The following is an 18,115-nucleotide window of genomic DNA, read 5'->3' on the forward strand; positions in this document are numbered from 1 at the left end:
GAGTGTGTGTATGTGTGATTTGGTGGTTGGAGGAACACAGCCCCATTGAACCTGAGTCCTGCAAAACAGCTCCATTGGGGGTGAGGACTTGTTGAAGGGGGAGATACACCTCTATATAGAAACACAAGTGACACAAACAGCACACTGATAGAATTACAGAGACCTCAGAAACGTACCCCTAATAAATGAGTGCACTCCAAAGTGATGGGCAAATCTGGTAACACTAGTATAAAACCAAAAGCAGCAAGATCAGAATCAGACCCCAAAGTTCTAAGCACTTGCACAAACATTATTTTGGTCCATTATTTGGCTCTAGTTCAGTAGGTGTGTTTGTAAGAGACATGCAACCTGTGGCATCAAATTTTTGTTTTACTTTTGTCTCACACACAGAGATAATAATACTGAACAAAACAGCAGTTTCTAAAATAAGGCTGCTATAAATAACAATAAAGTTAAAATAATGACATATTAAAGCAGGGGACAGAGAAAAATAAAATCCTAATCTCATTTGACTAGCTTGATTCTTTACTTGAGCTATACACATTTGCCCTTGAATCTTCTAAATGAGGAAAAAATTAGCAGGAATACATGTCTAACCAGGGAAAAGAATATAAGAAACAAAAACAAATCAAACTGGATGCCTAAAATTTGCTACAACCGCAGAAAGACATGAACATAATTTAACAAAAAAATATTTCCATACATTACTTTTGGGAGAAGTAGAATATAAACAGACTGCATTGAGAAATTGTAAAGGTACCAAAAATGATATATAATTGTTTGAAATGGAGACCTTACATACCCAATTTGTGTTTTATTATAAGATGTAAAAACATGTGTTTTTGTTACACGCTTGCAACACAGTTTAAGAACAAGAAAGTACCAAGCATTTCTCACAAACACAGCACAATCTCATTATAATATTCTACTTCCCCCCCAAGAAAACAGCATTGGGGAATAATTACTGTCAAATTATGCTCACATCCTCCCACTATGGTGGCAAATTTTAGGCATCCACTCCAGATGGGACTAGGAGAAAAGTTCATTAAGTAAGGATGCTTCTTATAGTACGGATAATCAATTTGCTGCATCATAATAATGAAAAAAAACAGTGCCTGTGTTGTTGGGATTACAGTTCCATAGCTTTCAACGAACAGGGTTTGTTTGTTTTTTATGAAGCTGCATTGTACTTGTATTGTTAACATGCGACAGAACCACCAAATACTATTCAGGGAAGATGATCTTACCGGTAAATCCAAACCACTTGATCTACCCAACTAAGAGGGTTTCCAAATATTTTCTTTCAAAGTTAGCACAGAATGCAAGGTGTCTGGCAAAACATACACACTATTTTAAAATTTAGATTTTTACATTCATTCATTCAAGTGGGCATGATTTATATAAAGTATAAATTGTGGTCACCAAAAGTAGATTGTAATAAAGTATTTAAATCTATTAATTAGCAGCAAAGAGAGAGAGAGAGAGAGAGAGAGAGAGAGAGAGAACACTAAAAATCATATTACAATGGTTTTTAATGGGTTCTTTGAATCCTGCCAGGTACCCTTAGCTGAACAGAGTGCTGAACCATCACATTACAGTGTTTTCAGCTGGAAAAACACTTTCTCATTATGAAATCTTCTCTTTAATAAGCCTATTGTTCTCTGACAAAAGTGTCCCTATAGGATGAAAAATTCACATATTCCTGTTAAAAAAAAAACAGATGATTTATTTTGCTTGTGCATTTAGAATATCATATGGAAAAAACAATTTTAGGGATGTTCATTTCAGTGATAACGATTCAAATCAATCCAAATCATGATTTTTAAAATAACTGCTTGAAATAATATTCAACAATACTGGTGATAGAACTACAGTTCCAATAACATAAGATGTAAAAAGCTTAATTGGTCAGAATCCCCCCCCCCCCCCCAGCCCCACCTTAATAAATAAGGCATAGCCAATGCTGCTTCCTGCCAATCTGAAAAGCTAAAGACAACGGGTGAATTCTTGGCTCCATTAAAATTAATGACAAAGCTCCAAATTATTTTAATTGAGGTCCAAATTTCACTTCATATCTAACTTTGAAAATTTATCTCTGAACAACAGCCTCACAGAAAGAAGTATGAAGCAGGAAACAATTAAGTATACAGTCCCTTCCAGTTTGACAAAATTCAAGAGCCATGTCTACTTAAGATACAGAAGAACAGATCACTTTACATGTAACGTTAGCACTTACTAAGAAAAGAATTGTTGCTTTCCACCACTGCCCTTCATTAGTAGTAGAGAGCTGCAATCACTCCAATGGAAAAAATAGGAGGTATCATGCCTCAGGGGAGCAATTTGTCTTCTGAAAGTTTACAAGAAAGAGACACTCCAGATACACACATTAAAGTGCTCCAGTGTCTGGCAGAGTTTGGACTGGTTCAGGGGGAGGGACAACAGAAACAAAAAACAAAGACAGCACTGCCCTCTAGTGATTCCATTTGGAAGTAATAATCCCAACATCCAGTCCCCTGCCCCTGTGCCTAGCTAACAAAAGTGGGGATGTCTTGCAATCTCCCCCAGCCCAATATGCCCACATAGCACAATGAAACAGTCTGGTTTCAAACTAAGAATGACATTTTTTTAAATCAGTGGATAGTAACATGCCCTGTCCCTAGAAACAATGGCTTTCAGCTTCAGCAGGGGAAATTTAGGTTGCAGATTAAGAGAGTGGGAGAGTTTCTGACTGTGAGAGCAATCAAGCATTGAAACAGGATATTTAGAGATACTGTGGAATCTCCATTCGAAGAGGTTTTCAAGTTAGACAGACACTGGCTGGGAAGGTTTAGTCAGGGATGAACCTAAATGTTGAACTAAATGACTTTGTGTGGTCCCTTCCAGTCCTACTTTCCTATGATCCCATTACAGAAATTAAAGCTCGGCTCACCTCCTTTCTAGAGAAATTCCACATTAGCACAGGAAAAAAAAGTTGTATTTATTGATAGATGATGATGATAATGGTAATCCCCTATAATACGCAAGCGCTTTACAGAGGACCTCCTATGGATGGGGAAACTGAGGCAAAGCAAGGTAAAGTGAATTGCCCAAAAGTATGGAGCAAGCCAGTGGCAGAGCAGGCATTCACAGATGTTTGGGTCAGAAGAGACCTCAGTAGATCATCGAGTCTGAACCCCTGGGTAGGAAAGAGCACTGGAGTTAGATGACTCCAGCCAGGTGCATGTCTAGCCTCCTCTTAAAGACACCCAAGGTAGGCAAGAGCACCACCTCCCTTGGAAGCCCATTCCAGATTCTGACAACCCTTACCGTAAAGAAGTTCTTCCTGATGTCTAACCTAAATCTGCTCTCCATCAGTTTGTGGCCATTGTTCCTAGCTAGTCCAAGAGATGCCCTGGTAAACACAGCATCTCCTGTTCCTTGCTGCCCTCCCCTGACAAATTTGTAAGCAGCCACAAGATCACCTCTCAGCCTTCTCTTGCGGAGGCTGAAGAGATCCAGGTCCCTCAATCTCTCCTCCTAGGGCTTTGCCTGCAGGCCCCTAACCATATAAGTGGCCCTTCACTGAACCCCCTCGAGGTTATCCACATCCCTCTTGAAGTATGGCACCCAAAACTGGACACAGTACTCCAACTGCAGCCTGACCAGTGCCACATAGAGGGAAAGTATCACCTCCCTGGACCTGTTTGTTATGCACCTGCTAATGCATGATAAACCGGTTAGCTTTACTGATCACTTTGTCACGTTGACAACTCATGTTCATTTTGGAATCAACTATGATTCTGAGATCCCTTTCTGGTGCTGTGCTGCTGAGAAGGTCCTCCCCCAGCCTGTAAGTGTGTTGGCGATTCCTTCTCCCTAGGTGCAGCACTTTGCACTTGTCTTTCTCGAACTGCATCCTATCCTGTTCAGCCCACTTTTCCAACCTTCCACCTGGATTTGTTCCCTACCCTCTAGTGTGTTAAACTTTACCCCATAATTTGGTATCAGAACTCAGGACTCCTGAGTCCCAGTCCAAGCTCTGTCTGTTAAACCAAACTGCAAAACAAGTAAGGAAGTAGTAGAATAATCTATTTGTATTTTTTGTTCCCTCTTTCCCAATATAAGCTTTGACTAGGGAGAACTACAGTGCAGAGGATTATGATAGAAAAAGAAATTTCCAACACTGTCATAACAAAAGCTGTCATGTTAACTGTTCTACTATCATGGTGCTCTGAAGATATGGAAACCCATCCTTTCAAGCGCAGAAAAAGGCCATGCCATCTATAAACCTAAGGACAAGCTTGAGCAAAACAGTACTTTCCCTTATGCAAACGCCTGAAAATTAATTAAGTGGTACAGTAGTCTTAGAATATGCCTTGACTGCAGAGTTAACTCATGTTCTCACTTGACTCCTGCCTCTTACCCCTCTACTATCTTCTTGCTCAAGTTTAGTGGTGTTTTCAATCAAAGGTAGCTGGCTCACCTGGGGCGGTATGCTAAAAACTAAGGCTAATGGCCTGCTTTCATTTGGATCAGTAGTCATTGCACTGAGGATGCCTGGTAAATCATTCAGACACAGGTAGTCAGTAATCTGAAGCCTTCCGCAACTATCCCCGAGTGCCTAAAAGTTCTCATACAATTAACTAGGAAAGAATGCTAAAGTATCTCAGTTATTAGACCACAAAGAACTGTAAAACATTTTCCCAGAAGTCTCAGCAACATATGCCATTGAGGGCAACACAGTCACATGGATATAGCTTAGGATTGTGGCTTCTCACACCCTAGTTGAGTCGACAGTGAAAATTAATAATAGGTCTACACTTGTATGATAAGAACAGCAGCAAAAGATTAACTTTTTTTTTAACAGTCCACTTGAATGTCAGAGACCTTACCATATCAAGAACCAACATGGGATAATAAAACTTTGGAAAAATTAGAAGTAGTAAAAATAACTGGTTGATATGGAATTTGTGCTTAATCTTTGGCAAGAGATTTCTAGCTCAAGATTAAACACTGGCCTTAACAATTAAGTAAAGAGGCAAAAATTAGAGGGAAGATGTCTCTAGTCCTCAGTCTTCCTTACTAAATGATAAAGATCCAAAATACGTCTTTCAATATCAGAAATAATTTCATTTCCAATAATCAAAAGACAAAGGCATAAAAACTTGAAAAACTAGAGCTACAGCCCACTTGGGAACTATGTGTTTTCTAATCTGGGCTGACTAGGAACCCTCGGGGGTTATAGTGTTTTTGCCTTTGCCCTGAAGGATGTCCTTAAGGATTTCTTTGTATGACACTGCCAAACAATTTTTCTACCCGAACAAATTGCCTCAAGATGCTGGACTTGAAAAAGGTACTTTGTTTTCAATTCTTTAACCAAAGATTATGACCTGTCACTGCATTCAAAGCCATAAAATCCATCATAGCAGATAACTTCAAATTATCAAAATTAACAAAGTATCATAAAGTACCATAAAGTATCTATAGAAAATAATCTGAAAGATGAATTGGAAATGTTATTAAACAGCTTTTTGGATCCATTTGTAGTTTCAAACATATAGGTTTCAGAGCCACGGACTGAGAATAAAAATTATTATTTAATGCTTCTTCCATTTTCACACTGGAAGAATTTGTAAGAAGACTTCTCCATCAATACATAGAAACCAATTATAGGAGAAAGTAAACTAACAGAATTGGAGGTTCTTTGTGATGTTTCAAATTAAACAGGATTTTCCTCGTAAGCAAACACCAGAAGACCATGCACAGAAACAGCAATATGCTTTCTTGGTTCTTGTACAGGCTGTGTACACACATTCAAGTAATCTGGGAGAATTCTCCCAAGTTACTTCTCATGGTCTGTACCCAGAACCCTGAGGAGTAGCATGTGAGTGCTAAGACCCTGACAAGTGGAGAGCTTGCAATGCTGACATTGTGCAACCAGGGTGGGGAGGTGGGCCCCGTGCACACATTTCAGAATGCTCTGCAGGCTCCCTTAGTCTGCCTGGCAACAGATGGCAGCAGTGCATAGGGCAGCCCTGACTGGCTAACACAGACTGTTTGTAGTGTTAGCACGTACAGATATTCGCTCTCCCAGGAGAAACTCTTCTGCAAGTAAGTGAATCCTTGTTTTGCCTAGGTTATTTTTCTCCTGGAGCTGCCATTTTTAGTCTGGGAGAAAAAGCTTGAACATCTGTACACTCGTGATTTCTTCTGGGAGAGTAGCAACTTTCCAAGGAGAAACTGAATGTCTGTATGAGGCCCCAGACAAAGATACTGTCTTCAGAAAAGGCAGACATTTCTCCAGCCGTACACTAAAGCATGTTTAATCATACAAAGTATTTTGGATTAAGTAAACTCTCACAAATTCATTCCTTCTCCAACCTGTCACAGATTTCAGAGAAGAGTTCACAGTCTTCTATAGGGTCCCATTCATCCAGGATCTTTAAGAACAAGTCCTGAAGCATAAATTACAATGGAAATACAGATGCAGGACTGCAAGGGCAATCAAGCAGGAATCAAAATAGAAGTTAAAAATTGAGAAAGTTACATCAGGAGCTTGGTGACCAACAGTTCACTAGGGCACCCTTGGGGAAGACCAGGATCAATGGATAAAAACTCCTAGAAGGCTGCTTCAGGCTTAATACCAGGAAAAACTCCTTCACAGTCAGGGTGTCCAGACTATGGAATCAACTCCCTCCAGAAATGGTGCAGTCACCTACCCTGGAGGTTTTCAAGAGGAGACTAGAACCTCACTGGGGTCACTTGACCCCAGTTGTCTTCCTCCCTAGAGTGGGGGGGGGGGGGAATGGCTGGATCCAATGATCTGCCAGATCCCTTCCAGCCCCTAAAAATCTGTGAATCTATGAGCGATCATCAGATGCCAGCCTTTGTCAGGCCACAACCAACCAGCATCAGGAAGCTAGGCTTTGATTTAGGAATTTTCAGTCCTATTAACTTGTAGTGAAAGTGGTGATGCAAATTATATATTGGTTATCAACTGACAAAAAAGCGACAAGTAGCATAGCCTAACTTATTCCAATTTTGTATTCAGTGACTGTATGAGATGAATATGACTTGCACTGATTTTGTCTGCTGTAAGCCAAATTGTGTTTGTGGTACAAACAGGCCCAATTTTCACTGAAATCAACTCGAGTTGTGCTTGCTCCCTTCATAGATAAATTCAGTATTTGAAGTACTGAAAATATTGGGGTAATGCTTAGGAGGGTAGAGGGATACATATTATTTTCTCTCTTCTGTTTTCATCCCTGAAAATTCTGTTATCTCTTACAATGTCTCAGAAGTAGTTGATATGGGAGTTTGAGCATCTCCTCAGGGACTTCAAAGACTAGAAAGCTCAGGAAAAAGCTTCATATTCCTAAGACATCACCTAAATTATAATTTAAATCACCTGACAAATGTATATTTGTTCCTATGGAATAAAAGGATAGTCTTGGTCAGGTTCTGAGTAGACAGGGATCTTCACTACTAACTGCTGTATTTCTCCCGAAATCAAAGGAAGTTATGAGAAGCTGATGCCTCTGAAAAAAATCTGGGTTCAGGTGTACCAAACAAAACATGTAAAAATAGAGGTCCAAAAAATATGTAAGCATTTAAATTCCCACCGTAAGTAGCTCCTGTCCAGTCAGGCCTGCTCCAAACCAGGAGGACAATAGCGCAATTATTTTCACTCACACATTGGTTGTACCTATTTTGTAAGTAAGCAGAAGGAACCTGTTTCCAGAACTGTCAATGCCGCACTTTTCAGTAGTATTTCCTTAATTTACAATAAACACAAACCCCATGTAGTTATTTGAACACTTGCCTGCTCCTAAAAGAATGGGGCTATATCGACAAAGAGTGAATAAAAGATCTAAAGAGTTATTAGTAGTAAGTAGAGAATGTGTTATTGGCAAGAACTTTGCAATATACACAAACTGTACAATGCAACTGGAAAAAGCATTCCTGGCCTACAATATAGGGCAGTAAGACTAGAAATAACTATTTAAAATAACTCATATAATGTTAATTTAAAAAAAAAATGTTCTGATCACCTAAGAAACAAACAAAAAGGTTACCTAGGATTTTTTCAGAAGTTTTATAGAGAAAGTCTCTAAATCATACCTTTTTTTTCTCTTTGTTCTCCTTATCCTCAGCATCCCTCTGCCAAACACTTTTCACATCAAAATCAAAAGGCCCTTGTTTTGTTTCATAGTTACTATTTTGTTGATCAGACTTAAACTCTTCATGAACCATGTAGTCTGGCATTGAGGAGACATAGGTTCTGCGGAAAAAGGTCAAACACTTTTACGCTATAAATCAGAGGTATCAAAATACGCCCTGTGGACTGGATCCAGCCCACAGTCACTCTTTTTCCTGCCAGGACACCAGCAGGCCACTGGAAGTTGGGCGGTATGGCCTGCCACAGAAATCGAGGCCCTTTGGCCATAGCTACCAGAGGCAAGCTTGACTCGCTGTCATTGCCACCCCAGACCCTTCTCTGAGATCTACCACCACCACCAGATTCCTCCAGCCAACAACAGACCCTGCCTCCAGTCCCATCACTGCTGGTGGACCCCTCCTGCCTCCAGACCCCCACTACCACAGTGGCCACAGCAGCTTCCTCCATGCCTCAGGATCGATCCTGCCTACAAAAAGTTCCAGAGTCCAGATCTGGCCCAGGGCCCCATGCAAGTTTGCCCCCCCGCCCATTATAAATAAATTATATTTTCATTGAAAAAAATATCAATTGTAAACATTAATAAACTGCCAAGAAACACAGAATGGATTATAAAACAGTAAACAGCTTCCACAGAATCATAGCATACTTACTTAGATTCATCAGTTACTGGTGTTTTAGTGTGGTGTGTGTACCAGTCAGGTAGCGCATAAACTACTGGGGATGACTTTCTTGTAGTAGGTGGATAATATTTCAACAAATCTTAAGTTCAAAAAGAGAATGAAACTGTATTAATGCTGTAATATTTTCCATGGGTATGGAAAATAACTTTGGGCACATAAAGATGTAACAGTTATACCAGTATTAGTGTAAGATGGTATAAGATATTCCAATATAACTGTTATGTCTGTCTGCTCCTGTACTGGCTTAAGTGCTTCACTCAAGATTAAAGTTACAGTGGTGCAGCACACTCATATTGCTGTTACAGTGGACAGGCAGAACAATTACATCAGACCAGATGATGTGCACTCTTGAGAGGGAAATCTGCTCACCCTTTTTTAAAATAATTTAATGTTACATTGGTTCATGGGTTTTTTATGTTGATATTGTCTTTTAGTGACAATTTCTTTAAAGGAAAATATATTTGTGTACATATGTATGGTATAAAATTCAATAGGACAACCAGAATTTTACAGTTTTTTATTCCCTGACTAGATAATCTCCCAGCAGAGACAATCTAGCAAACTAGTCAGGGGTAACTTGCTAGTGAGTCGTGCAAGTTCATTTTCCTATACTATTCTCAACTCTCAGTTGCAGTATCTCAGTTGCATCAGGTATTTTGTATTAAATGTACTGATACACAGTTGTACAATTCAATGCTGAATTATGCATGTGGATGTGTACTCCGCATTTTACAAATTAGGAAACATTATTACTCTGTGGAAAAACTGTAATTTGGGAAGTTATTCCTTTCTTTTTATTGAGCTGAAATCAAAACAGGTTTGAAATAGTAGGGGAAGCATTTACTCTCAAAAACTGAAAATTAAATTAAAAAAAAAACCTTTACAACCTTTATCAACCTTTGGGATGAGACCATAGTTAATGCTAAAAGGTGTATTTTTACAGTTACCTACTTTTCAAAGTTCAGTACTCATATAGATCCTCTTTTTGGTCCAATATATAAAAAAGTGTTTAGATTCCCATATCATGCAGATAAATTGACAATAATGGTATACTATAATTAGATTACACCAAAGTTAACATATCTAGGTTTTACCATGAAGACCAAACACTTTCCTAAATTGAATCCAATAGAATAGAAAAATAATCCTGGTTCATACTTCATATATACTTTAAATAAGATCTGAAAAAAGCAATTTAACTTTGAATATTAGGGAAGCTAGGGTTGAAAACTGTTAAAATTTAGACAATGAAGTATCAGGGTTACTACAATAAGGTGTAAGGCTACCAATATTAAAAAGTGAATTGCTAGGTTAAAAGTTATGTTATTGTTTTCTTAAGGACTTATAATATTCCATGTGCTACATTTTCCATTGCTCAATTTTCAGCAAAATAAAGATTTTAAATGTGATTAACTATCACTAATTAATAAAAAGGAAATGAATTGAGGTTCACCAGGTTGTCCTCCTTGCTTTGCCAGCTTCACATATTCTGAGTCAGTGTCTTTTATCCATTTTCTGCGGCCCCCAAATGTAATTTCACTGGAAGGCTCCATGAAGTCACCCAATCCTGGGATCTGGGATTTTGGAGGGAGTGGGATTTCTGACTTCTCTGATGGTTTCAATGGTACATGGCAGTACCATTCTATAATCATTAAGAAGATTTTTATTTACACATTTAAACTTTTAACAATGACATAATTTTTTCATCTGGAAAAACAAAGTCCAGACTAAAACACAATTAGATAAGTTATGCTTTTATGAAGGAAAGATACAATATGCTTGCTAGGAAAGAAATAGTATTTCCAACTCCCACATGCTCACATATACTGAAAGAATATTCTGATACTGTAAAGCTTTGTTTGAAAAGTTTTAATTGTTACTTTAAATTGTCACTGAACGGTGCTAAAATGCAGTATTATATTCAGAGATCTACCCCTGTAAATATGGAGAACCTTTATTATATGAAAGTAGGAGTGGAAAGTACAATTGTTTCTTTTTCTTTCTACCTTTCTCTACATCTAAAAATAATGAAAGGCAGTGCCAACAACTGCTATACCTGTTTCAGTAATAATTTAAAATGTAACCTACAAAATATGATAAAAATTAAGTGCACTGAAACATGCCACTTACACAATATGTAGTATTTCTTCTACTTTAAAAGGAGGGACAAGCCATTCCGCATGGGAAAACTTTCACTGCATTAGCAGGAATGAGGCAAAGCCCTTTGCTTTTGAACTTTTTGGCTTCCAGTCCTTTCAAAAGGCACTTTCTTGCATGCCAATCTCACAAAGGAAATTGAAACAGTTTCTCTTAAAGTTGCTCCCCATTTCTGTGATTTAAACTAATAATAATTCCCTTTTTCCCCTTAAGAGTCTCCCTTAATATTTATGTAGAAACCAACAAATAAGGAAAATGGACTGACTCTAGAGAAAAGAGCTTAAACCAAGCATACACAGTTCTGCTGCCAAATCCTAAACACAGACACGGAAAGACAGTGTCTTCCAAAGTTACAACACTTCTCAATGTTACTTGTAATCAGTCTAGACAGAACACATTTCAGACTACATTGTGTTTTTTAAGTTGACAGTGTCCAATTAAATATATATTTCACTGGAATCAGTTATATTCCACCTACTTGGCACATCTACATGTTCATTAATGCACAATGGTTACTGTGCATTTAATTTAGTACTTCTATAACCACGTCCTTATAAATAAACACGCAGTAACCAGAGATACTGTACAGTAGCACCACCGAATGCCTTTTTAGCGATGAATGCCTTTTAGGAGCCTAATCATACTGCGCAGTAGTATATTAGCACTGTTTGTACTGCGATATGTTACCGCACGGTATTATTAGGCTACTGCACCCACTGTCTATGGAGGAAGAGTACAGAAAGTCATTAAAAAAAAAAAACCCCACTTTTGTTCAGTGGCAGGAGCAAGTTCGCCATGCTTAGTAATTGGTCCACCAGGAGTGAGTGTTTCAGGTGCCTCATTATAGGTAGCCTTTGCAACCTAGTTAATTTGCTAGGTAACCAGTGGGTTGGCCCTGTGCCTTCCCTGTTCTGGCTCCATCCTGGACCCCCAGAAATTTGTGAGAGGGGCAATCAGCTGGGATCAGTACAAACTACTGAGGTGGTGAACTAGACAAGAACCAAGGGTCACAAAATGAAAGTAGCATGGAACCATTTTTAAACTAAGGAGCAGCAGCTCTTTTTCATGTCATGGGTCACCAGCGGGTGCAACTCGCTACCCCCAGGATGGCGTCGCCAGTCCTTAACTATGAAATTATCGTATTGGAAGCTCCAGATGATCGTATTTGCTGAAAAACTATCGTACACTGAAAAATATCTAAGTATGTAAACAAGCATGCAAACAACCCTTCTTATTTACTTTATATTGCTCACTGTCTTACCAATGAGTGAGAACTGGGTCACCAAAATAGACAAAATAGAATCTTTATTTTGAGGCGAGCTGTCCCAAGAAGTGCTGACTGCGAGCCCAGATGCCAGTTCGGGCTCTCTGAGAGTGACTTGGGAGGTGCCTATGCTGCCTCAACGACTTGCCCCAAGTATTATCGTACATTTTGACCACTTTTACCAGTATGGATGGCACATGGTACAAGGGTTGAAATGATCGTACATCGTCCATAATTATGGTACACCCGACAACGCTGCACCAGGGAGAGGTGGCGGGACCGGCCCACGGGGGCCGGGACAAAGTGTCGGAAGAGAGCGGGCACCTGCCGCGCGCAACGGCGGGGGGCGGGGGATACTTGCCGCAGGCCGCGTGGCGGGCGAGAGGCCCGGGCGGCTCGTTGCGCGTGCTCCTCATGGCTCGGGCCTGCAGGGGACAGGCGGGGACACGCGGCGTCGGGACGAGGAACCCGCCCCGCCCCGCCCCTCCCCGCGCCGCCGTTGGGCGCGAGACTCCCCGCTCCGCCGGGCCGTACTAGGCGCGCGACGCCCGCCGCCAGCACTGCCGTACGCTCCGGCGTCACCATGGCGACGGGGACGCTTTGAGGGCGAACGGGGCAAGAGGCGGGACTGGGGGAGGGAAGCAATCAGCGGCAGCGCCCCGCCCCCACGCGTCACCGGGGCCCCGGGCACTCCACGGCCACGTCCCGCCCCTTACGTCATCGGGAGCGCCAGCCAGCCTGCTAGTCGGCCGTTGCACCCGTGAGGGCGGGGCGTGGCGGGGCGGGCTCACTCCGGGGCAGCAGGAAGTACGTGGATAAGGCCGCCTGAGCTCCTGTCGCGCCCTACTGCTGCAGGCGTGGGGTGTTCGGGAACTGCCGGCGGGCTTCACGAGGCAAACCCCAGCGTTGCCCGATCTGAAATATTAAATTATCGTAGCTTAAAATAACTTTTCAGCAGGTGCGATGATCGTACCCTAAAAATATGCAAATAAGTCTTCTTTACTTTCTCTTGCTCACTCTAACACGGTAGTGAGTGAGCGAGTGAGACCTGGGTCCAAGTTGAAGCATTTCTTTATTTTTGAGGTGAGCCGTCATAGGAAAGTGCTGACCGTGAGCCCAAAAGCCAGTTATGGCTCTCAGATTGATATAGTGTATGCAAAACCCCAGGCAATGAGCTGCCTCAAAAATTATGCTTCGTTTTGAACACTTTAACTGTTATTGATTGTACATTGTACAAGGGTTGAAATGATCCTGCAAATGAGATGACTTGTACACCTGCCAGTGCTGAGGATGCACAGTGGCACGAGCACTGCTCTCCACCTCACCACGGCCTTCCTGAGCTCTGGAAAGCGGGAGGATGGCTCCATTCTGTTTCTGGAGCCCAAAAAGGAGGGTCACAGCAAATCCCCCAGGGGACCCTGAGGCCAGTCAAAGCCCCTTGCATCTAAAGCAGCGGAGAAGTTCTGTCCGAACCCCAAACTCTGGGTCCAGCACCAGCATCTCTGTTACTCCTTAAAGAAATGCCTCCCACAAAAGCCTCTGTCACTTGGTCTTGTGGAGTGCTAGTTTGCCAGTTACATGGCTCTCCTCCTAGCCAGGCATTCCCCTTCTTCTCATTTCAGGCTAGCAGCTGCTCAGTAACCTGGGAAGTGCAGGACACTAAATCTAAGCTGGTGCAAGGCGTGCAAGACCTGACCTGTTCTGAGTGTGTGCCTGCATGTGGTGCTTGTGCCATCAGCTGTAATATTGGCTCACAGCTGGGGCAGCCCTTTTACTTTCAAGGGGTCATGAGCTGCTGCCCAACAGATGGGGGCAGGATACCCTGCAAGAGGAAACCTTGGCTTGAGGCTTGTTCCTGAATGCCAAAGCTTTCCCATTGTCCCATTTCATGGCAGTTGAATGTGAAGAGTTTGCTTGTCAGGCAGGATGTGTGGGCAAAACCAAATACCCAGCTTAGGGAGAGCAGCAACCCCTGGGTCCAGAGCATCAGCAGATGTGGGGAGTGCTTAGCACCATCCTCCCTGAGACCCACCACTGCTGTGGCATGGGGCCTGTGAGTGCCAGCAGGTGCCAGCCTTTTTGACAGGTGTGCCACAAATTAACCATGCATCATCCTTGAATGCAACTCTGATCCTTTTCCTTCACTCAGTCTATTGCCCTGCTTTGACCGCATGGCCCTGTGCTCCTTCCCTGATCTGCTCCCTGCCCTATCTATTTCTGTGTTGCTTGACCCCTCCACAGTCTGCCCTGTGCCATACACAGAGGTTTCCTGTGCCACGTAAGGTACCCATGTCACAGGTTGGCCACCTTTGGCCATCCCTAAATGGTTGCTGGACTTTGAAAGAAAAGCCCAACTGTTTCAGCCCTCATCCCTCCATGAAATGCACTGCGAGGGGATGATTTGTGGCTAATGAGTTGGGCTGAAATGAGCAGTGTGTCCTCATCAACTCCTTGCCCCACAGCTGCAGAACAGCTCTGCCACTCTGCCAGAGACCCTTGTTGTTCAGCAGAGCACCGGTCCCCTGCCCTGGGATATGCCAGTCCTTGCTCTCACTCGTGAGGGTTTTGATATCCTGAGGGCAGGAATAATTTTCCAATCTTTTTCACCCCTTCCTCTTCCTCCAGCCCCAGGTGACAGTTGGCTTTTTACCTTCCCCCTCAGGTCAGGTGGGAGAGGGGTAATAAACAGAGCCCCATACTCAGGGGGCGGTGGGGAGGGATGGGGTTGGATTGAGGGAAAATTACTTCCACATGAATTAGCCTAGAGCAGACTTGTCCAACATATGACCCGCGGGCCACCATGCAGCCCGCCAAGCCATTTTATCTGGTCCGAGGCGGCAGTGGAGGTGGAGCTGCGGCAGAGCTGCACCAGCAGCGGCAGGGCCATGGCAAGGCGGGCAGGGCCAGCCCGCGAGCCCCAGCCAGCAGCTAGGGGAGGGGAGCTGCTTACTCCCACGGGGCCCGGAGGAGCAGCCCCATGCGGGAGGCCAAGCAGCGGCCACTGGCACTGCCGGCCCTTGCCTGCCTCCTCACCCGCCTGCTTCAAGCCAGCCCCGCTGCCCTGCCCTGCCCCACAGCAAGGCGGCGCCTGCTCCCCCAGCCAGTCTCCCCCTGGGTGCTGCGATTCTCTGGGCCCGGCCTCCCGCACATGAGGCCCCAAGGGGGCTGCTTCTCATGTGCTGCTGGGGACGGGAAGAGCCCGGCCAGGTCTGCACCTGCCAGCAGAAGTGGCGGCGGAGCCATGTGCCCCTTGGGACTGGATGAGCCTGCGCCGGTCAGTCCCGAGTGGCATACGGCTCTGCCGCCGCTTCTGCTGGCCAGTGCAGACCTGGCCAGCCTCCACCCATCCCCAGCAGCACATGGGAAGCCAGCTTCAGCTGCATGCTGCTTTTCCTGGTCGGTGCCAACCTGCTTCTGCCCCAGCGGGTCCTGCAGCACCATGTCAACCCGGGCATGGCACCGGCAGGTCAGGTGGGCCCCAGGTTAACCCCAGCCTGGCCCCACAGTTTCTCCAGCACCAGGTCAACCCGGTTTTAGTCAAGTGGCTCCTGCAGCACCATGTCAACCCGGGCATGCATGCCATGTCAACCAGCACCATGTCAACCCCTGCAACTTCATTGGTGTCAAAGGTCACATGACATCACTTCCTGATATGATACCACTTCCTGTGATGTCTTTGAATATGGCTCACTGGCCCACTGGTGATAAAAAGTTTGTGATCTGGCCCCACATTCAAAAAGGTTGGACACCCCTGGCCTAGAGCAACTCTGTGCAGTGACCACTTGTATTGCAGGCTAGGAGAGTCTCCCAAAGTTTGAGTCAGAATCTGAAGACCTGCATTCTTGCTCTCAAAATGTCCCTTGGTGGGCACTGTTAGTCTTTTAAAGCAATAACAAAGAAATATATATATTTTTAAATAATTAACAAGATGTTTGTGTTCAAATCTGTAGGTTAAAAAAGAAAGGTGAAATATAACAAAAGGCAGCCTCAATACAGACAGGTGTCTTGGCATTTCTTTAATGGAAAGGGCAGTCCAAGACTGGACATTTTTTGGAAGTAGCGTAAGGCCTTCCTAAACTGGACAGGCATTTAGTAAATGGACCTTGGCTGGGGTATTGTTTGGGACATTTCTGTTTTGTGTTGAGGCCTTAGTTCCGTTTTAAGTTATCTTGTTCTGTTGTTCCCTCTCCTGTTTTATAAATTATTCTGTTCTCTTATTGTAAACTGTTCTGAGCTTTTGTTGGGAAGGTTGGCACATAAATTGAATAAATAAACAAACAGAGGTTATTTCAAAGCAGAAGTCACAGCTTGTAATTGGTTTCTTTATTTGTGTAATGCTCTTTCCTCTGGAACTGTTGGCTACAAATGTCCAACTCGGGATCCTTAAAATTCTGGTTTATTAGGCGGATTGAAACACTGTAATGAAGTTAAATCATAAACCTTAGGGCTGGTCCCCTCCCACACACACACACACATGCACACACATGCAAGCTACAAGAGTCAGGTATACCTATCCTACAAGCGCTGGAGTCTGCCATTGATGGCCAGTCAAGGCTTCTTTCAGAGTGGTGTTATCCTCCAGAAGGGGGTCGCCGGCTGGTCCTTCTGGCTGGACAGGTCTGGTCGAGTTGGAGATCAACAGGGCACCACTGAGGGTCACTTTTCACTGCTTTTTATCTGTCCTTAGCAGACTTTGGTGACTCCCCAGTTTTCAGGTTTGCCCAATCCAGGGGTCATTGACCCTCGTGGGACTTCCCCCCCTCGGTGGCTACTGGATGGCATCTGTCAGCCCCAGGGGTCGGCCACATGTATGTGCAGGTTTGGGAGTCCGTTGATGAATTTTGAATAGGGCTCTGGGAGCGGTCGATTTGGAGATATTCAGCCCAAAAGTTGATCCCCGATGTTGATTAACTCAGGCCAGGGCTTCTAGCCCTTGATCAGTGACGTTTAGAGATTTCCTGGTTGTTACATTGTCTTCTATTGAGTTCTTCCGTTGGTTGATCTGCAGTTTCCTTAGGTGTTAATTGCTGTCTGCTGCTACAGTGTTACACATTCAATCACTGATTCACTCTCTCTTTCAGGGGCCAGCCTGATGCAGGGAAGTGGCAGTTTGATTCCTGCCCTTGTTAACATTGTTACTAAACACATTTATAGTTGAAAGGTGAGGAGTATAAAATATAAGCTACAAATGCCATGGCACACAAATAGATAAAAATACCAAAATACACGGGGAGATACAAAATGCACACATACACATTTTAAAACACAATTCCTTATCTTAAAGTGAAAGAAAGAGGAAGGAAGAAAAGGTAGAAGAGGAAAAACATATTTAAAGAGGGGAGACCAAATGCAGGCAAGAGGAAATGGGGCTTTCTGCTACAGAACTGCAGGCCACAGCTTTGTGAGCACGTTCTTTTTTTTCTCATGCTAGAAGTTACTTAATGGAATTTTATCCATAGGTGTGATCACCACAATCACCAAATTTGCCAAGACCTGCACTCTGCACCTTACATCAAACAAAGTTTATTTCATCCTCATAGACAAAATGGCGAATGGAGGTGTAAGATTCGACCTAGAAACTACTATGCAAAGCCTAAGCAAAAGTGAATGTTATGTGTCGAATGCCCATCTGCAATGATAAGGAGCAGACAGTCTTAGATAGAGGAAGCTTGAAAACAAAAAACAGAATCAGAGTTACTGGAACAAAGAGCTCATTATAATACTAAAAATCACACCCCGAGGCGGGGAAGATATATGCTAATGAAACATATATGTATGTTAATGAGATACATAGCTGAAACACAGGTATAGAGACACGAACCCAGACTTGAGCTGGGGCCTAACAGAGGGGTCAGC

General features: G+C 43.2%; 1 protein-coding gene across 4 annotated transcripts in view; it reads right to left on the reverse strand.

Moving 5' to 3' along the window:
- The window catches only part of C5H7orf57 (chromosome 5 C7orf57 homolog), a 51,128-nt gene extending 38,272 nt beyond the window's left edge, over nt 1-12,856 (reverse strand). For 2 of the 4 annotated variants that reach the window (XM_059728596.1, XM_019483885.2), the window contains exons 1-4: nt 12,621-12,854; nt 10,292-10,480; nt 8,809-8,917; nt 8,101-8,260 (exon numbers count right to left, since the gene is read on the reverse strand). In XM_059728596.1, the coding sequence (XP_059584579.1) occupies nt 8,101-8,260; nt 8,809-8,917; nt 10,292-10,480; nt 12,621-12,675 (513 nt within the window). In that variant the 5' untranslated portion in view covers nt 12,676-12,854. Of the gene's footprint in view, nt 1-8,100; nt 8,261-8,808; nt 8,918-10,291; nt 10,481-12,620 lie in introns of all 4 variants that reach the window. The other 2 variants (XM_019483884.2, XM_019483886.2) reach the window with 2 other exon arrangements.
- Nucleotides 12,857-18,115: the final 5,259 nt, after the last annotated feature.

This window comes from Alligator mississippiensis, chromosome 5, assembly GCF_030867095.1.
Source record: "Alligator mississippiensis isolate rAllMis1 chromosome 5, rAllMis1, whole genome shotgun sequence".
In the NCBI taxonomy this organism is placed as follows: domain Eukaryota; kingdom Metazoa; phylum Chordata; order Crocodylia; family Alligatoridae; genus Alligator; species Alligator mississippiensis.